This window comes from Apostichopus japonicus, chromosome 16, assembly GCF_037975245.1.
Source record: "Apostichopus japonicus isolate 1M-3 chromosome 16, ASM3797524v1, whole genome shotgun sequence".
NCBI lineage: Eukaryota > Metazoa > Echinodermata > Holothuroidea > Aspidochirotida > Stichopodidae > Apostichopus > Apostichopus japonicus.
The window spans coordinates 11,395,048-11,417,366 of NC_092576.1; the positions used below are offsets into that span (position 1 = coordinate 11,395,048).

General features: G+C 35.5%; 1 protein-coding gene and 1 long non-coding RNA gene across 3 annotated transcripts; one reads left to right on the forward strand and one right to left on the reverse strand.

Annotated features, from left to right (window-relative positions):
- The first annotated feature begins 619 nt into the window (after nucleotides 1-619).
- LOC139983054 (3-galactosyl-N-acetylglucosaminide 4-alpha-L-fucosyltransferase FUT3-like) lies at nucleotides 620-20,364 on the forward strand. 2 transcript variants are annotated; one of them, XM_071996393.1, is made up of 2 exons: nucleotides 620-1,074; nucleotides 16,590-20,364. In XM_071996393.1, exon 2 carries the CDS (start codon nucleotides 16,683-16,685, stop codon nucleotides 17,994-17,996), a length of 1,314 nt encoding a protein of 437 aa, XP_071852494.1. In that variant the 5' UTR covers nucleotides 620-1,074; nucleotides 16,590-16,682; the 3' UTR covers nucleotides 17,997-20,364. The 2 variants fall into 2 exon arrangements, with proteins under 2 accessions (XP_071852494.1, XP_071852493.1); XM_071996392.1 differs by having other exon boundaries at nucleotides 626-1,116.
- LOC139983063 (uncharacterized) lies at nucleotides 3,421-8,397 on the reverse strand. The gene is made up of 2 exons (XR_011798490.1): nucleotides 7,377-8,397; nucleotides 3,421-5,726 (listed from the first exon to the last, which is right to left on the reverse strand). It is a non-coding gene; the product is annotated as an uncharacterized lncRNA (long non-coding RNA).
- Nucleotides 20,365-22,319: the final 1,955 nt, after the last annotated feature.

Consider the following 22,319-nt stretch of genomic DNA (forward strand, 5'->3'; position numbering starts at 1 on the left):
ATCATCATCATCATCATCATCATCATCATCATCATCATCATCATCATCATCATCATCATCATCATCATCATCATCATCATCATCATCATCATCATCATCATCATCATCATCATCATCATCATCATCATCATCATCATCATCATCATCATCATCATCATCATCATCATCATCATCATCATCATCATCATCATCATCATCATCATCATCATCATCATCATCATCATCATCATCATCATCATCATCATCATCATCATCATCATCATCAGTACGAATATTGATATGATTATCAGTATTATTATTATCATTATTATTATGATCAGCAGTACTATTATTATCATAATAATTATCAGTATAATTATCAGTATCAGTATTATTATGATTATCAGTAATATTATTATTATCATTATCAGTATCAGTATTATTATTATTTTTTTTATATTATTATCAGTGTTATTATTATCATTATCATTATCATCACCATCATCATCACCATCACCATCACCATCACCATCACCATCACCATCACCATCACCATCACGATCACCACCACCATCACCATCACCATCACCATCACCATCGACATCGACATCGACATCACCATCACCATCACCATCACCATCATTATTACTGTTATTATTATTGATTATACGTGTAGGTATATTTGATCGCATCCATCAACGCATACACTACGTTTTTACTGGGGTATTTGAGACAAAGTCCTTGGTCATTTATTTACTTAGTTGTCAGTTAAGTAGAATTAGTGATATGACCTGTGTAGACTGTGTTTGTTTTACCTAGGCACGGTCATAAAATTATCATAATACAGTGCATAGTATAGAAGATATGGTTATGACTTATACACTAGTCTATGTGGTACGCATGCGTAGATGTTTTAATAGACTGAACGGTGTACTGTGTGTCAGTACAAAGAAAGATATTCCACCTTCTTTGTACAAGTAACTAAGCAAGTGCATTCATGCTTGAATTAACGTCACGAAGGTTGTAAATTGCAGAGCCGTACATAGTTGTAATAATAACAGTCATGTACAAGAGGATTACAACTTCTGCTGAAAGGTAATGGCTTTTATATCTCTGTGACAGACCTGTTGTTATAATGTAAGTATGAAACATTTGTAAAGCAATATTGTAATGCGTATCGTAATTTTCATCATACTTCGGCACTTAATTCCAGTCATAACTAAAACACAAATTTCACACACAGATAAGTTAAATCTCACGCCTTCACACGAGTCTGTGAAACAATATATACCAGCAAATCTAGGTCTTTCATGCTTCACGAAAAAATATATGTGCACTTAGTTTGGTACATATTAACCTGTTATTTAGAGTAGGTCTCGCAAGAATCGTTTGACATGACTTGGATACTTGAGACTTCATTCTAAAATTCCTTTACAAAATACGGTTCCTCATATTCACTATATATAGTGAATTCTCTTTCATTTTATTATACCTATGTAATTACTCTATTGGAGGTGTGCGTAAAGCACGTTGCATACCGATAAGAGTATATTTACAACGAACGGAGCTATATTACCAGTAGTCTATATACAGTATGTTAGTCCTTCAATGTAGCCTACACAAAGGCCTTTGTCAAGCCTTTCATTGACTTATGCTCGTTAATGTTATGTTAGACTGGATTATGGCCTCTATCAACATGTGGTCTATTTTATATTTTACGTTATGGTTTGGAATATCGGTGTGGGTTTAGAAGATGTAGTTTTAGGTAAGAAAGAAGTAATATATTGTATATGGTTTTCTCACCATTTTGTGGTGGTGAGTGTGATGGGTAATTCGAAAATGTTAGCAGCGCGCTACATTGTTGGTCAAGACATTAATTTTGATAATATGTAATCAATGCATAGTGTAAAAGTACAGCTAGGTAAAGCCTATTTAAATGTTTTATACAATAATCCTACATGTGTTTTAATGTAACAGAACTTACAGTCGGACTAATATATTGTACTAGACAATAAGTAAGATAATATCACTGAAAAGAGGCTATACTTCAGTCCACAAAAGTCACTCAGAAAAGAAGAGACAAAAAAGAAGAAGTGATAACCAGAATTCAAAAATGCGTTGCAGTTTTGATGATGTAACATGAGCAGTTTTCTTCATAAATCTGACGTAATGTATAGTGAGGTGTACAACATACTCGATCTCAGTAAAGCAGTGTGATGTGACAAACAATAAATTCACAATGACACAGGCTGTCCTGAAATGACCATGTCCTCTACAACAGCTGGCTTCTTGTACTAAATGTGATAGATAGCCTAGATCAACATACTAAATATGATATCTGTCCTTGTTGAAATATTGTGTAAAACATAGTTTTCACAATTTGAGTCCTCGTGAACTCAAACGACCATTGACCTCTGCCCACAACATTAGGCTTCTTGTACTCAATGTGGTACAATAACATACCAAAAATGCGAGCTGTCCAAGCTTCCCTTGCGATAACATGTTTAGGAAGGTGCGTTAGTGTCAAGAGACAGGTAAGAGGGGAGTGAAGTAAGTTTTTTGGCGTTTGTTGACTTCAAAATACCTTTGAACTCCACCAAAAGCAATAATAGGCTTCTTAAAGTTGATATGGAACCTCTGCAAACCAAAACATGAGATCTGTCCAATGTTACCTAATTCTTGCAATATCCTCCACCAAAATCAATAGGCTTTTTTTACTTAATATTATACACCTTCATGCCAAGTATAAGATCTGCCCAAGCTTCCAATATTGAGAATATCATGTTAACAAGGTTTTCAAATTTGACCTATGATGACTCCAACTGTCCTTTGACCTCCACAAAAAAACAAACAGGTTTCTGGGTAATCACTGTGGTACTCTCTTAAAATGAGAGACTGAAATTTCAGTCTAATCGACTGAAATTTCAGTCTAATGATGGATGGGATAAGGGATCAGACTACTTAGACTGAATTTCAGTCTGAAATGTAAAGACTGAAGGTCAGTCTTAATTAGACTGAGTACTCTGCAGTCTAATAGACTGAAAATCAAACCACTTTAGACTGAACAGTCAGCAGTTTAGACTGATTTATTGCAGCACCAGTCTTAATTAGATTGAATATGCTCAGTCTATTAGACTGAAATCAGACTGAACAGTCGGTCCTTTACACATCACAGCTATACTGTCAATCTTATAAACTGCAAATCCTGGATTGAACAAGCTTTTCTATTGATCCTCCGTGTTAGCTTGGTGCTGGAATTCTTCAATATAGATGCATTTAAGGCCATCATCAAAGACAACATTCAATGATCTGTTAATGCAGGGGAATTTACTGAAAGGTGCTACTTCATTGAGTGACTTCGCCTTCACATCCAATCATGTTAGGCTATAAAGACCAGAAAATCGTTGTGACAGTCACACACAAAGTACATTAAAAATGGTATTCCATCAAGAAATATAATTGTCAATATCCACCGAACAGTAATTTTATTTCCACTAACTCACTAATATATTCTTATAGAATTTTCGTTATCATATTAAAAAAAAAAACAGAAATCAAAACTACAATATTCTGAGGGATGTTCAACACAACATGTTATCTTTCCAACAAACGTTCAAATTAAAAAGATGCTTTACATAACAGTGACATATTTTCAGTTCAATATTAATCTGTCAAATTTCTGCTTGAATTGGGCCATCTAAAATGTTCTTTAATTTTTTTGAAAAAGGATTAGGTGAGCTGAGAACAGATCAGTGGTGTCGCCAATGGGTGGCCTGGGGAACCCCTCCCCCAAGAGGGAATTCACAAATAGACATAACACCAACCAAAATTCATATGTCTGGCAACACCACTGCAACAGAAAGCACTTTAAATTCTTTGTATATTACCACCAGGTGGTAATACCCTGGAATTCATTGACAACACAGCTGTAAATTGAGTCGTTATATACCCAGCTGATCCCATCTCCCGATCTCACTGAACTTTAAATTTTCCACTGTAAAGGATATAGTAACTATACGATCCTACCTTTACAAAAGGGATAGGATGGAAACACGACGATAGTACAATGGATCTGGTACATTGCCTTTTTTTCCAGTTGTAAATCATTAATGTATAGTAGCAACAATTTCTTAGAATGATTTCAAAATGGGGAAAACATATGACAAATTTTCAGAAGGTTATTTATAAAATATTAGGAATGGTTAAACTATATATCAGTGCCGTCAACATTTAAATACTTTGTGTTTCAATGATATAGATTGGCGATTGCTGAAAGTCATTATCCAGCACACACAAAACAACATATTACAAGCAGTTAACAGAATGGCACTAACTTCATAATGGCTATTAGATAAACATGAATTATTATATACTGCATTCACAATTTCATGATATGGCATTCATATAAAGCAAATTTGTATGCAAAAACAGCACATGTGACTATTATACCACCCTCAATTATTTCTTAACTTTCTGATAGTAATCATGTATAGTGATTTTGATTGGGATTTCAATCAAACTTTGAAGTTTTGTAAATTATCTGACGTGAATCATTTAATGTCGGGCTCAAGCTGAAAAAAAAATGTGACTCAAAGTCGACTAAAAAATAATGAGGAAAGGATATTCTCAAATGGAATTTTCTACAATTACTGAATTTATAATAATCAGGTTACTTGCTTTTCATGGCACAAGTTATGGAATATTGTGCATAATAAATAATATTAGCTTAATTAATTGCTTAATTAAATAAACCTTCAACATAGTGAGTGCAGTGAAATGTGGGAACATTAAAGTAAACATTAAAATAACATGCTTGAAAAATCATACAACAAAGTTTTTTTGGCAACTAGGTGTTTGTTTAATTACATTCATAATTAGATCAGTATCATTAAAAAACATTTTTGACAACCAAAAATCAATGAAATATTTATTTCTGGAGCCCTATTCATATAAAACTGTTGGTAAACTCTGGGTAATCAATTTATCATTTTAGGGTATGTGTTAGTTACTCCTTAAAGGTATTGAAGACTTGTCCCAAACAGCATGCAGCCATCTGAAAAAGTTAACTTTCTGTTGCTTGCAAGTGATGTTTGTTCGTGTCGCTAACAAAGACAGACAGTAATGAAACGTGATACCTTGATATCTTTAGCTGGACCTGAGATGTTCATCGCTGTATCGTTTATACACTGTGATGTGGGTATTGACCGCAGCTGTATGTACTGACTGTACACTAGTGTCTAATTACCGACGGTAGCAAGCTGTGTTTGTATTTTCTGGGATCCATGGCAGTGTCTAACACTTCTGTCACACCTCATTTGAAACTAGGTCAGATTACCGGCATTAGACGTTCTTTTTGCGCGAGTCTTCACACCCTTTTAAAGTTACTCCACGCTGACAGACGGGGTTCCGGCCTACAGAGCAATAAAATGTAACATTCACTCCTTGAAATTACTCCATGCTGACTGCCCTTATTGATGTGGCAAGGATACGAACTAGAGACTTCACTTCTGTTGGTTGCAAAATTCCATACACCATGGAAGCATGGAACTCACAAAACTAGTGTTGTAGAGGGGGTGTATAGTCTATGTTAAATGTATGTTCTACGCCTCTGTCCCTGTTGGAATGGCCAGTTTATCTGCCACAATGAAGAATTGTTTGGGGTTCAATTCTGGTCCGAGAGATAGGATGAAAGGCTGCCAATATTGTCCTTGTCTGCCCTGTGCTGCGCTCTCAATATCTGTGCCCTCCTGTTTGGTGAAGATAAAAATAAATGTGATAAAGGACAAGCAATATGGTATGAATCAAAACATTCTTAAAAAAAGATATGTTGAGAGGTAGAGTTCGATGTGGACTAGACTAGAATAATATTTAGGAGAGAATGGAGAAAGAAGAACATGACTGGCATTGTACGAAGGAGATACATCAATTCATGATAGGCAGCAATATGTCATCCATGGTGGGTGAGATGTGTTATGTGAAGGTGGATTCAAATTCAACCTAACATTTATGGGTTATCATGTTGATTTTGGCAGGTACATGGTTACCAAGCAAGGTTTGTTGTTAGTTGTTTTCAGAAATTTCTCTTTTTAAGGATAAATTGTCCATGACATCTCCTGATTCCATTTCATCAGCATAGAAAACCAGTGAACAAGGAATATGATTTACATTTTAGCCTACTGATTTCACTAATATGTCTATCTGCTTGTAAAAGAAACTGATTTCATAAGATTAGTGAATGGTAATATTACTGTAAAATCTTATAGTAAAGACTGATGGCCCACTATATGTTTAATAAAATAGCAAAAGCATACCAATTCTTTTCCAGTTTCCACATGATTTAAATACAATGGTAATTGTTTAACAGAATCGTGATAGCTTCATGCTGTAATGGCTGTAGCAGTAACTACATTTTTTTCAAATAATTAAGGGTGCTTACAATCTATGCATAATAGTACTGTGTTTTGCAATTTCTTCAGCATTGTTATGTTCAAGTATTTGTTATGAGGTTAACCTAGCCTAGATTCATTTGGGACGATCGAGTACATATTGCAGTCCTGACAAGCGTGCTTATTCGCCCGACGATTGGGTTCATATGCAGGACAGGCGGGCTAATTTGCCAGACAATCTGGTACCGTGATAGCTTCATGCTGTAATGGCTGTAGCAGTAACTACATTTTTCAAATAATTAAGGGTGCTTACAATCTATGCATAATAGTACTGTGTTTTGCAATTTCTTCAGCATTATTATGTTCAAGTATTTGTTATGAGGTTAACCAAGCCTAGATTCATTTGGGACGATCGAGTACATATTGCAGTCCTGACAAGCGTGCTTATTCGCCCGACGATTGGGTTCATATGCAGGATAGGCGGGCTAATTTGCCCGACGATCTGGTACCGTGATAGCTTCATGCTGTAATGGCTGTAGCAGTCACTACATTTTTCAAATAATTAAGGGTGCTTACAATCTATGCATAATAGTCCTTTGTTTTGCAATTTCTTGAGCATTATTATGTCCAAGTATTTGTTATGAGGTTAACCTAGCCTAGGCTAGATTCATTTTGGGACGATCGAGTACATATTGCAGGACAAGCGTGCTTATTCGCCCGACGATCGGGTACATATGCAGGACAGGCGGGCTGATTTGCCCGACGATCGGGTACATATGCAGGATAGGCGGGCTGATTTGCCCGACGATCGGGTACATATGCAGGACCGGCGTGCTTATTCGCCGACGATCGTGTTAATAGGCCCCACCAATTATAACAACAGCCTAGTCCCTATTTGCTATGGTACAGCCTAGCTAGGCCTACCTCGCGCACAAGCCTAGAATAACTAACGTTACGAACTGCCAAGCTTTTATTCTGTATTAATTGGAAAACAACAAAAAACATACATACCTTTCCCTCGAAAACTGTTTTCACTTCGTGGAAACCTTTATTTGTAAGAAAAGTTCTTAAAGACTCAGCCATTGCTAATTTATAACCTTTACTCTAGCTTAGACATACGGTCGTCTGTCTCGTTCATGCCTAGCTGTGTGTACGGCGTGCGTACGTACAGTACAGCGAGTACCTGGCTAAGCGAAGAATATAGTAGTATATATGTACACAAGTTGTAGCGCTCGTTGTCACTTGTTTTTTGTGCTGCGTATTTGCAAGTTTTCGGATGACGTAGGCGCATTTCTGTTCTCTGATTGGATACATTTTTCAGTGGAATACAGAGACTGAAAATGGTAAGATGCCATGCCACATGTGATTAGCTGATTGGTTAATACAGTCAGTCCAAAACAGCGACTGAACGGTGTAACTGATAATACAGTCTAAGTAGAGTGTTTCTCAGTCTAAGCTCAGTGTATAACACTGAAAAAAATTTCAGTCTCAAAGAAGACTGAATTCTTCAGTCTATCATTTTAAGAGAGTACTCCTACACACCAAACATGAGATCGGCCCAAGCTTTCCTTCTTGAGATATTGTGTTTACAAGGTTTTCACAATTTGACACATCCACATATACACCCACACACCATCATAAATGCAAAGGTTATGATTATCATCGAAACCAAAAAAAAAAGCCGAATCAATGACAAAGGGAAAGGCTATACATACAATGTAATACAAAGTAATAGATAAGCACATTAGATTATACGTAGGCAATATTTAAAGGAATAGATAGTTTTAGCTTCTTTCATATATGTACTGAGACAACATTTGCAAAGTAAAGAAATTATATTTCAGTAGCTTTAAAATCAGAACTATTACTGAATGAAAAACATTTGAAGATTATTGGATCAATGCGCACTGTGATGTTTCGATCACAATTTTGTTTCAATATCAAGTTAAAAAGACCTATTAGAATCGAGCTCATTCGACACTGAATATTATAGTGCAGATACACAGTAAAGTCTTCTTTTTCTTATATGACTTGAAATGGTACCGATGCTATAAACAAACATTAGGCGAGGGGTGGAGGGGGGGGGGGCGGGGGTGTCAATAAAGACGTTTGCTTTGTTACTTTTAAGTTTGTTAATGATTGAACTTATGTGGCCGTTTTACTATAAATTACAAAAATCGTCAGTGCCAAATGTAAGACACTCACCAATGTTTGATGTAGAACCATGTGCGTATTTGGAGGTAAACCATTCTACAATGGGAATATTCAGGGCCAACTCTAGCTGTAAAAGGACTGTTTCATCTTGTTCAATGGAATACGCGTTTAGGTTTGGCCGCGTCATGATTTACAGCAAAACGAAATACCTACTGATACATACTGTATTCCCCAAATTTCATGTTAATCGAAGCCCTCAGTATCGATTATCACGTTGTTTTCCGTATGTTGCTCGCGTATGAATATAACAGTTAAGTTGGCATGCTCCAAATAACACTAACACACGCTCAGTATGAACGTATGCACACGATTGAACAGATACTTTTATCCACGTCTATAAAACCAAAACCAAAACCCATCCTCATCATCTTCATGCTTGCCATCTCTAACTCCAACAAACAAATTCTCAACAGAATTCATACTAAAGCTGATCGCCATGCACTCAGAGGCGTAGCGAAAAATTTGCCAAGTGAGGGGCAAACTATCTAAGCGTAGCGCCACCAGAGGTTGGCGCGAAGCGTGCAAGAAAATTTTGGCCGAAAATGTCTCCCAGATCGCTAGAAATGGCACTTCCCAGGCCATGTAAGTGATATCTAAGCATAATTTATTTTGAAATTACTAGCGATATCATAAAAAAATATGCTCGAGGTGGGCGGGGGTTGCGGTCGCCCCATTCGCCCCCCCCGGCTACGCGCCTGCTTGCACTGAACCTCAGTCCCTATAGTTATATCGGTAGTTTACACGTTCCACATGCAGGAAATACAAGCCCTCTTTTCACCGTCCTTCTTAAAGAATTTAACTTGAATTAAGTTATATAGCAACCCCGAGAATGACCCGTTTAATAAAGCTCTCCTCCTGAAATACCAAATACCAACTGTTTTCTATTCTTTCATAACACAATTACACATATTCCCCTAGAACCTCTTGCGAGTTCGATCGTATAGCGGGCCATCAGTCTCAAATCGTGGGGAATCGACATATACCAATTTCCTTCGACTTATATCAGTTTCTAGCAGCTTAAATTGACTTCTACCGATTTAAATCGACATATACCAGATTACATAGATCACTAATAAAACATGATTGGGGGCAAACCCTCGCATGTATTGATTTTAAGAAGTAATTTATTTGAGTATATAAGTAGTTGATATAAATAATATATGCAGCCTTGACGTATAAATAAGTTCGAAGGTTAAGTTACTTAAACGAGCAGTTGTTTGCAGTCTTACCATTACGTGACTGAAGGCCCGCGAACTTTTTTTCCCCAAACTGAACTGACACTGAAATGAGTATTCAACAAGGTATACTCTGTCGATATCAGTATGATCAACACGAACAAATTCAAGATATTCATTCACATTAGCAACTTTCCAGAACTTTTGGTAGGAATATATGAACGAAAGTATATAATGTTCTTAACACAATGAAGCAACAATTCCCAACTACTGCGTCCATAATAGGCAGTCCCCGATCGTTTGTTTACTCGCTTGACTCCGCTCTACACAACACATGTAATGTAGCCTACTGTACTATGTATAGTATACAGCACAATCAACACAGTGCATTTGTAATTGTATACATGTAGCCGATGTACGTATGTACGAGGTGTTTGTGTACATTCGGAGTTGCGATATAGTTTTATAATCATAAATTCATGAGAAGTTCAACTTCTAAAAAATGTATTCAGTCAATGAATCATGATAGGCCTAGTCGAATAGGCAGTGGCCATGAAGACGGCGAGCGAGTGTGTGCCAGCCATTGAGTGTACACAAAAAAAAAAGGCATTTGACGATATGTCTGTGTCTTTTGACTTGTTAACTATAGTTGTATAGCCTTATAACATATACGTACGGAAACACAGATGTTTACCGGCACCAGTAGAAGTTCTTGTACATGGTATGGACTCGAAGAGGAACCAAAGAGCACCCGAACCCATACCCTGAGGATTATTTCGGATTCATTGATAAACGCAGACTACCATTCCGATTTTGATCAGCCAATCAGAATCGAGGAAATAATTTCAGTGTCAGTTCAGTTTGGGAAAAAAAATCGCGGCCCGCATAGCCTATATACGTACAGTAACATTAGCCATATGTTATAGTATCGACCGAGTTAGGTTTAAGGTTGAACACGTCATGAACTGGTACACGGGGGAACCGACCGAACCAGGGAGATCAGTGACCCGTTTCCGATTTTTGAGACCGGTCCCATCATTAAATTCCCAAACTTACGTCTCTACCCAATCAACAATTGACACAGACTTATCTTTATAATCAATCTCACGACGGGATAAAAACCTCGCCCATAAGTAATCAATCTTATACCTGAACAATTAAGTATCAAACTATGACATATGTAACAACTGTCCATGGTTCCATACTGTCCTCTACTGTTATGAGAAAATAGGGAAAGATGATTTGATCAATTTAACTCCTTTTACCAACTATATTATTAATTCACACGATCCATACTGCAAACGGTGCAGTAAAGTAAAGTTTCCAAAATAGTGACTAGAGTCATTCCTGCACAGATGTACAATGTCATGTTACTTTGCCCATGGAATACTAATGTTGACTGAGTTCAAAATACGCCACCATGTTTTAAAATCCCTCGAACACTTACGCTAACACCGCATATATTTGCTGTCACCTACCATCGCAAATTTCAAATGGGATGAATTTGAAGGTACGTTCAAATATTGATCTTTATTACCCTGTATGACGGACAAAACCTTCCTGAAAAAAAGAAAATGTGTAACATTGACACAAACGACATCACTAAAGGGGCAATTTCAAACTGTTACCCCGATATAACATAATTACAAGTCTAACGATTTACTTGCCTGAAAGTTCAATTATGTCTATAGTTTGTTGTTATTATCCTCGCGGAAGCCGTGTGTACTACAATAAGTGTCACGTCACGTGTCCGTCTAGCTCAAACTATCTTTTGGAGATATAATGAAGAGCCGACACTTCCATTGTATCCTCTGCACGATCATTTGGTTCAGTGACCCACTTAATTGGTTTGAGCGATTGTGCGGGCTGACCTATGTTACAGATACTGACATACTGTGATTGTGCGAATTTCGACGCGCTTTCGTCTGTGATGGTGACAAGCAATTTCATTGTTCGAATGTTGCATATATATATATAGACCAGGCTATGAATGAGGTAGGTATCACCTGAAAGGAGGATTTATCTCACATGGTTTTTCTAGACTAGAATTTCAAAAGGAATAAGAATATCTTGGGAAAAAAGCAAATCCTGAACGCACCTCCGAAAAGTGGGGTTCTTTCTGGGGGTGGGGGGGTCCATTTTTTAAGGAAAAAATACCAGAAGTTACATTTACACAAAAATAGGATAAAATGTGGTTTTTCTAGACCAGAATTTCCTAAGAAATAAGAATATTTTGGGTAAAATGCCCACATCCTGAACGCAACCCCGGAATAGGGGGGTTCTTTCTGGGGGTGGGTTCCAATTCTCAAGGGAAAAATACCATAAGTTACATATACACACAAATAGGATAAAATGTGGTTTTTCTAGACCAGAATTTCATAAGAAATAAGAATATATTTGATAAAAAGCCCAAATCTTGAACGACCATATTCCCAGCTGACGTCTTAATACTCCTGTCTTAAAGACCGTTCATACAATAGTCAGATTTGCTAAACAATGCAGCTGTAATGGTAATTTGCTGCTCATGAATGTTTTTAACCTTTTCTTAACCTTCAAAATTGTGGGCAGTACTTTAGAGATATCATAAAATAGTTATTACAAAATATAGTATATTTATAGGTAGCTGTCATTTGTGACTAAAAACCAAAACAAATATAAATGAAGTAAACACATCAACAAAATAAACACAAGTGTGGGCAGTACTTTAGGGATATCATAAAATAGTTATTACAAAATAAACACAAGTGTGGGTCGTACTTTAGAGTTATCATAAAATAGTTATTACAAAATAAACACAAATGTGGGCAGTACTTTAGAGATATCATAAAATAGTTATTACAAAATACACACAAGTGTGGGCAGCACTTTAGAGATATCATAAAATAGTTATTACAAAATACACACAAGTGTGGGCAGTACTTTAGAGATATCATAAAATAGTTAATACAAAATAAACACAATTGTGGGCAGTACTTTAGAGATATCGTAAAATAGTTATCACAAAATAAACACAAGTGTGGGCAGTACTTTAGAGATATCATAAAATAGTTATTACAAAATAAACACAAGTGTGGGCAGTACTTTAGAGATATCATAAAATAGTTAATAGAAAATAAACACAATTGTGGGCAGTACTTTAGAGATATCATAAAATAGTTATTACAAAATAAACACAAGTGTGGGCAGTACTTTAGAGATATCATAAAATAGTTATTACAAAATACACACAAGTGTGGGCAGTACTTTAGAGATATCATAAAATAGTTAATACAAAATAAACACAAGTGTGGGCAGTACTTTAGAGATATCATAAAATAGTTATCACAAAATACACACAAGTGTGGGCAGTACTTTAGAGATATCATAAAATAGTTATCACAAAATAAACACAAGTGTGGGCAGTACTTTAGAGATATCATAAAATAGTTATTACAAAATAAACACAATTGTGGGCAGTACTTTAGAGATATCATAAAATAGTTATTACAAAATAAACACAAGTGTGGGCAGTACTTTAGAGATATCATAAAATAGTTATTACAAAATACACACAAGTGTGGGCAGTACTTTAGAGATATCATAAAATAGTTAATACAAAATAAACACAAGTGTGGGCAGTACTTTAGAGATATCATAAAATAGTTATCACAAAATACACACAAGTGTGGGCAGTACTTTAGAGATATCATAAAATAGTTATTACAAAATAAACACAAGTGTGGGCAGTACTTTAGAGATATCATAAAATAGTTATTACAAAATAAACACAAGTGTGGGCAGTACTTTAGAGATATCATAAAATAGTTAATACAAAATAAACACAATTGTGGGCAGTACTTTAGAGATATCATAAAATAGTTATCACAAAATAAACACAAGTGTGGGCAGTACTTTAGAGATATCATAAAATAGTTATTACAAAATAAACACAAGTGTGGGCAGTACTTTAGAGATATCATAAAATAGTTATTACAAAATACACACAAGTGTGGGCAGCACTTTAGAGATATCATAAAATAGTTATTACAAAATACACACAAGTGTGGGCAGTACTTTAGAGATATCATAAAATAGTTAATACAAAATAAACACAATTGTGGGCAGTACTTTAGAGATATCATAAAATAGTTATCACAAAATAAACACAAGTGTGGGCAGTACTTTAGAGATATAATAAAATAGTTATTACAAAATAAACACAAGTGTGGGCAGCACTTTAGAGATATCATAAAATAGTTATTACAAAATAAACACAAGTGTGGGCAGTACTTTAGAGATATCATAAAATAGTTAATACAAAATAAACACAATTGTGGGCAGTACTTTAGAGATATCATAAAATAGTTATCACAAAATAAACACAAGTGTGGGCAGTACTTTAGAGATATCATAAAATAGTTATGACAAAATAAACACAAGTGTGGGCAGTACTTTAGACATATCATAAAATAGTTAATAGAAAATAAACACAATTGTGGGCAGTACTTTAGAGATATCATAAAATAGTAATTACAAAATAAACACAAGTGTGGGCAGTACTTTAGAGATATCATAAAATAGTTATTACAAAATAAACACAAGTGTGGGCAGTACTTTAGAGATATCATAAAATAGTTAATACAAAATACACACAAGTGTGGGCAGTACTTTAGAGATATCATAAAATAGTTATTACAAAATACACACAAGTGTGGGCAGTACTTTAGAGATATCATAAAATAGTTAATACAAAATAAACACAATTGTGGGCAGTACTTTAGAGATATCATAAAATAGTTATCACAAAATAAACACAAGTGTGGGCAGTACTTTAGAGATATCATAAAATAGTTAATACAAAATACACACAAGTGTGGGCAGTACTTTAGAGATATCATAAAATAGTTATTACAAAATAAACACAAGTGTGGGCAGTACTTTAGAGATATCATAAAATAGTTATTACAAAATAAACACAAGTGTGGGCAGTACTTTAGAGATATCATAAAATAGTTAATACAAAATAAACACAAGTGTGGGCAGTACTTTAGAGATATCATAAAATAGTTATCACAAAATACACACAAGTGTGGGCAGTACTTTAGAGATATCATAAAATAGTTATTACAAAATAAACACAAGTGTGGGCAGTACTTTAGAGATATCATAAAATAGTTATTACAAAATACACACAAGTGTGGGCAGTACTTTAGAGATATCATAAAATAGTTAATACAAAATAAACACAATTGTGGGCAGTACTTTAGAGATATCATAAAATAGTTATCACAAAATAAACACAAGTGTGGGCAGTACTTTAGAGATATCATAAAATAGTTATTACAAAATAAACACAAGTGTGGGCAGCACTTTAGAGATATCATAAAATAGTTATTACAAAATAAACACAAGTGTGGGCAGCACTTTAGAGATATCATAAAATAGTTATCACAAAATACACACAAGTGTGGGCAGCACTTTAGAGATATCATAAAATAGTTATTACAAAATACACACAAGTGTGGGCAGTACTTTAGAGATATCATAAAATAGTTAATACAAAATAAACACAATTGTGGGCAGTACTTTAGAGATATCATAAAATAGTTATTACAAAATAAACACAAGTGTGGGCAGTACTTTAGAGATATCATAAAATAGTTATTACAAAATAAACACAAGTGTGGGCAGTACTTTAGAGATATCATAAAATAGTTATTACAAAATATAGTATCTTTATAGTAAGCTGACATTTGTGACTAAAAAACACAAAAAAGTTGAAGGTTTACAGTCTTGTATGAGGCTAATGCCTCCTCACACGACTTTACAACTTAACCCCTGGTCATTGGTAACTTGTCACACCCACACACCAAAGTGTGCACAGTTCAATCAATCTCTCCTGGGGCACCACAGTGCACCACAACCACGTGTCCCCCGGGGGACTTCCCATAGGGTGCAGCCACAAACCGGCGCACGCAACTATATTTACAAGTTACCTCGCAGGTCCCCATTTATACACCTGGGTGAAGAGAGGCAATGGAGATAAAGCGCCTTGCCCAAGGACACAACGCAATGATCTGGCCAGGGCTCGAACCTGTAATCCTTAGATCACAAGTCCACTGCCTTAACCACTTGACCACAACGCCCTCCCGTAAAACAAAACAAATATAAATGAAGTAAACACATAAAAAAAAATAGAATATGAGTAGAATAGAAAAAAAATATATATATATTTTATATACGCATATATTTATATATATATATATTATATATTATATTATATTATATTATATTATATTATATTATATTATATTATATTATATTATATTATATTATATTATATTTATATTTATATATATATTTATATATATATTTATATATATATTTATATATTTATATAAATATATATATATATATTTATATTTATATTTATATATATTTATATATTTATATTTATATATATTTATATATATATTTATATATATATATTATATTATATTATATTATATTATATTATTATATTATATTTATATATATATATTTATATTTATATATATATATTTTATATACGCATATATTTTACAAGAATCACTAAATACAATGTTTGAGGTAATTATATTCATAAAAAAGTTTTCTTTAACAAAAAGTAAAGTTATTCTCATATACCAACGTATAATAAATTAGGCTGAAATCACAACGAAAGCAAAGGTCATAACTTGCATAATCTACCCCCCCCCCCATTTCATCTCTTGAATTATATTTACAGTAATATTAATTTAAACCGCGTGCCTTAAATAATGCCCTTTTCCGTTCACGTGAGTTATTATTCTTATGTTATTTATATTCTTGCTTGCAGATCTCCAAAACCGTTGAAGTGAAACAAGTATTGGGATTTTTTTCTTTAACTTTCAAAAAACTCCGTGACTGTGGGAGGTAATATCTGTACAATATGTCGGGTGAAAACAGAAGGAAGCGATTTGTCTACATATTAGTGATAAGTGTAGTCATTACAGCCATGGTCTGGCTACACGGTACATCAACGCACGAGTTTGTTTTTCCAGATAAATTCCTTACTTTCAAAGAACAGAATAATCGGAATTTATCCCTCGTAAAATCCATCGAGAAATCCGTCGTAGATATTCACTTTCCCGAGAAGTCGAGATATGATTTTGTTGCTTTCAAGGAAAAACCCGGATGGCATTTCGTCCACTTTCCTTGTCATTATACATGTAAGAAAGACGGAGCTCCGGTCACTGTCCGTTTCACTACGAACGCTTCCGATGTAGCTGGGGCCGACGCGGTGTTTTTTACTACTGGACCAATGGAACTTGAAGAATGGGAAGCCTTACACCGCTATCGTAGTCCTGGACAAATATGGATATTTGCAACACAGGAGCCTGCTGCTATAGTACCAGACTATTTGCCGCCAAAAGTCTACAGATACGATACATATAATTGGTCTTTCACCTTCCATTCAACGTCTGACATACACGGTGCTTATGGCTGGTACACTCCTTACGATAAAGTAAAGTCGGATACCAAAAGTACTAATTGGTATAAAAAGAAACCCAAGTTTGCCTCATGGGTATCGTCACTCCACTGTGGAGGATTAGGCTGGGACAGAACAAAATTTGTTGAAGATCTTGGAGAATTTATTCCTATTGACATGTACGGAGCGTGTGGGAACTTAACCATGCGGAGGAATACAAAAATTGCCAAAGGTATCTTTATGGGATACAAATTTCATCTTAGTTTAGAAAATAGCTGTTGTAGCGAGTATTTGACAGAAAAGGTATGGAATGCCCTACAGAACTGGGAGTCTGTTCCTATAGTACTAGGTGGAACCAGGGAGGAATATAGTAGATTAATGCCACCTCATTCTTATATACACGCAGACGACTTTGATTCCATTGAAGACCTTGCTAGATATATTAATAAAGTAGGCGGCAACGAAACTTTATATAACGCGTATTTTGATTGGAGGAGAAAAGGAAAAGTACAACAGCAGGGGTTCAATTATCGATTTCCATTCTATCAAGAAGGAGTTTGCAAAATTGTTCATGATTTCGAAAAAATGGCAAAACATCCTATGCGTAAATCTTTTGATCCATACGGGGCCAATTGGTTTGGGAGTTGCTACCGCTGTGGAACCCACAACTGGATTCAAGAATATAATATTTGGTGGCGACGTAACATGTTCCGTAAATTGTGGGAAGACAACAGAACACTTATTTGGCTTGATGGAGTTAAGACTGCACATTGACCGAAATACAAATCTCACGACACTGTAGTTCAAAATGTAACTTGTATATAGTTTCATAACTTTACATGATCAGCAAAATGAAAATTGATCATTAACCATTTTAAATATAATATCTTTTGGATGAGGATAGTTGAAGTACTATTTTTTGTCCGGATTGTAAAATTGTTTTTAAATAGTCTAAATGCTGGCAGGCAGCTTCAATTTTAATTGGCAGGAGACATGGGCCGTTCCTGAATTGCATTGCAAAGCATATGGATAGAGACAGTATGCAAGATAAATTAACTGGCGTTTACGTTAAGATATACTGGCTTTTCATAGCCTTGGGGTATCACGTGTAGCGTATAGGGTTGGTGGATTGAATGACTGTTGTTTCATATAATAAAACTTTGGTTGAAGTTTACTTTGAATTACTCAGCTAACTTCAAACCGTCGGCATCTTCTCTGAACTCAGGTTTAATTATTCAGCTAGCTTCAAACCGTCGGCATCTTTTCTGAACTCGGGATAAATATGGAAATATGAATTGCGATGCCGCGCATGGATTAGCCCCTATAGTCGGACGTACATTTCGGACAGTTTGTTGATCCATATCTCAATGGCTATATATAGGAGATAAGTTTTCATTTGGGTTTTATGGAACATCTACCTTGTACTATTCTTATATGGTCTTTCATTCCTTGTCCATCCAAATAAACTACAAAAATACTCAAAAAACCTCCCTGTGACGGACGTACCCAGAGAAAGTGATATTTTTCAGATCGTAGTTTTCTTTTAAAAATATCTTTGAATTGGATGGGATACAATTAAAACTTTTATACATGTTATGAAGAAGACTCTAAACTACCCATATCAGTAAGCAAGCAGTTGCAACCTTTATCACTTCCCTGCAATATTTTCAAATATTACTTTGTGACGGACGTACAATTTTTATTGTGACGGACGTACACTTGTGAAATTGTATAGTAAATGTACGAAATGTACAAAAGCACTACTAGATATGCCGAAATTTTCAATTTTGACAGGGCTTCACCCAGAGTTGCCATTGTTGACAGCTGTACACAATAATGCTGCATTTAACTGTGCATAATAGAACAACTTAGGTAACAGTAATAGTGAAACGAAGGTATACCCTCTCGCAAAATGCCATTCCATTGGAAATATATATTTCACTTTAAGTTGTATGCAAACATCACTTGAAATAATAATGGTATGCTCATTCAAAATTGTGTCTGCATCATTTCAAACAATACAGAATATAGACCCCTATAGGGTGTTGACGTTCTCTCGTGGGTCAGAACGATGGGTCTTTATTAAAATTAGGATGATATGAACACCAAAACCATTTTTCTTTCACTTTCTGTTATTTTACTTGACCATTGTTTTATGTTAAAATACATGTACTGCAAGCTTCTATATGTATGATATGACAGCACTTTTCAGCAAACAAAGATATTTTTTCAATTGACTAATACACAACTTAATCTGCCTGAACCCAATGTTTTCTGTTAAACATTAGCTACATATTATAAATATCCTTAGCTTTAGCTTCCATATGATTCCATACATGTAATGATTCAACTTTTTTTTTTTTTAATTTTTGGTTGAAAAGGTTTCACTAGTTTATAAGGAACTGCCCCATGTTTTGATGGCAGGATGTTGGTTTATGCAATTATTTTAGAGCCAACACATAGATGAATTTAAACAAACATATAACGAGGCCAGCTACTTTTTAGAATCAATCAATATGTATATATTTGAGTCTAAACTTCTTCTTTTTTTTCCGAGATGGAAATGTTGAATGTTGAAATATGTTGAAAAATGTTGAATATGAAATATGTTGATATATGTTGAAAAATGTTGAAAAATGTTGAAATATGTAATGTATATGACCCACGTAAATGTTTCCCAAATATGCATGTTTTCTACTCTTCCAAAATTCTACTTGCCAAATTCAGGCAGGTGATAATGGAAAATGATTATTGAAATTATATCATTCTAGAACTTTTCATAGATAGAAATGAGTGAACATATATATATTTACGAAATAACTGACTGTACTGGAGTTCGTATACTAGCCTATACATTTGTTATTTGTTATCGTTTGTATAGCAATGAAGAGTAAGCATGGGATTTGCTCGGTGCCAATTGCGAGTGCGGAGGGTAAATGTTGGATAAACGCGTTGGATGAGTTATGTACGTAGGGGTAAAGGTGGGCGGTTGGTGGAGTGAGTGAGGGGAAGGGGGAGGGGCGAGGGAAAGGTAGAGAGAAACTTTACCAATATCACCATGGACGTATAATATGCCGCCGTCTCTTTCGACATATATCATTGTTTTGTAATGCTAAATAAATAACACAGGATGTCATTGCTATTCCGCATTTGTGTGAGACTATCGTTGTAAGGTTTATTGTCACAATTTGCTAAATAAGGGACCACATTTGGATTTTGGTACAAAATTTAAGGAAATGAAACAAAGGAAAGCAAAAACAAAGAATGAAAATGGAACTAAAATCAGCTAGTCAATGACCTGCGCTGATGGAATAAATTACAGGCAGAATAAGCAATGTCCTGAAAAATGATTGATCAATGCTCAGTCATTCAGCCTCCACCCCCGCCCCGCCCTGCCCCGCGCGCCCCGCCCCGCTCTGCCCCGCCCGCCCCCCCCCCGTCCACAATTCAATTGGATGCCTTGCATTCGTCATTACCACTCTATGTGCCGCCACTGACTACTGAAAACGTAACCTGGTTTAACGCCAATGGCCGTATTTGGAAGGTACGGATGATGTAAAGAGACAACAGTATTTTTTATAACCAAAAAAAAAAAAAAAAAAACAGCGTTGAGCTCTATACTAGCGCCATCGGTGTTCATGAAGTTTTAATATTTTCTTTAATTGTATTACGTTGTGTGCGGCTACAACACTGTAGATGAGCTTTATTTAGTGTTAAGGCATTAATTATTGTTGGCCAATAAGAAACAATTAAATTGTCACGGGGTCTACAAGAACTTGTAAAATCATACATTTGAAAAAGCCACATAGGTGACATAATATTACAAATAAATTAACACTCCCCAACCTCAGTCACACCCTCCAACCTCAACCCCACCCCTTTCCTCACCTCCACCCCCCCCCCCCCGAAAAATAACAATAAAGTAGTAACTACTTTCAATGAAATATACTTAATACGGTATTTACTTGTTAGAGCAATAATTGAGATTGCAACAGCAAAACTCTCTGTCGATCATTTTAATACATTGGCTGAGAATGTTTGTTTTTGCGGGGATTGGGGGGGGGGTGGGGTAGGGGTTGGCAACATTTTTACAACTTCACGATGCAGTGTTCAAGCCTTGGCATTGACGTAATGTCACTGAGTTCTGCTTATCATTCATTGTATTACTTCTGCAAGTCAACGGGCTTACATTCTGATCAACAATGAAAAGCTAACGGTGTTGGAATGTCAGCTGGGTAACAGGTTTATTTAAGTAAAGAACTTGGGCACGGAAGAAAAACCTTCTGATAGGTTCTTAACCCCAACGCCATTGTGTAGAGACTGTGTTATTATCGTCAGGTATGTATCGCGGTTCCCCTAGAAGGGGAACGTAATGATACTTTGAAAGAAAGTCACCTAGGAAAGAATCTGGTCACAAAAAATAAAAACAACGACCCTCCTGAACCGCTCTCAACCCCAGCCCCCTTCCCTCGAGATTGTGACTGTATGATAATCGTCAGGTGTGTATAACGATTCTCCTGAAGGGGAACATAATGCTACACATGATACTTAAGAAAGCAACCAGGAAAGAACCTGGCCACAAAAACCAAACCATGAACCGCCTGATCCGCTCTCAACCCCATTCCCATTGCAACGGTATACTTAACTGTGCGATCATCTTAAGGTTTGTATTGCGACTCCATTAGAAGGAGAACATTAATGCTAGACATGATCTTAACCAAAATCGGTACAGGTTATGACCAACACGCAATGTGCTCTAACAGAGTGTTAATAGGCGTGTTATATGTTGAGTGCTCTACTCAATCCATAGCCACCTTGAATTCAAACTGAACAATCAAATCAATGTACAACTAAACGTGGTAAGGTCCCTGTCATATTCACAATATGGTTTATTTTGCAGACGTGTTCGACCCAACAAAATTGCCATGTTATTTATAATAACAAAAAATCATATTGTTTTTGTTTGTTTGTTTGAAAAACAATCAAATACTGTGTTGGGTGGTACATAATGCAAATATGATTTACATGTTGCACTGCCCTTAGAAGTTTTTGCCTCGCCTCGCCTCTTCTTTTCAATTCTCTTTCACCGCCTCTGAA

Excerpts from the sequence above, each read along its gene's own strand:
- LOC139983054 (XM_071996393.1), top strand. The coding sequence starts at position 16,683 with ATGTCGGGTGAAAACAGAAGGAAGCGATTTGTCTACATATTAGTGATA.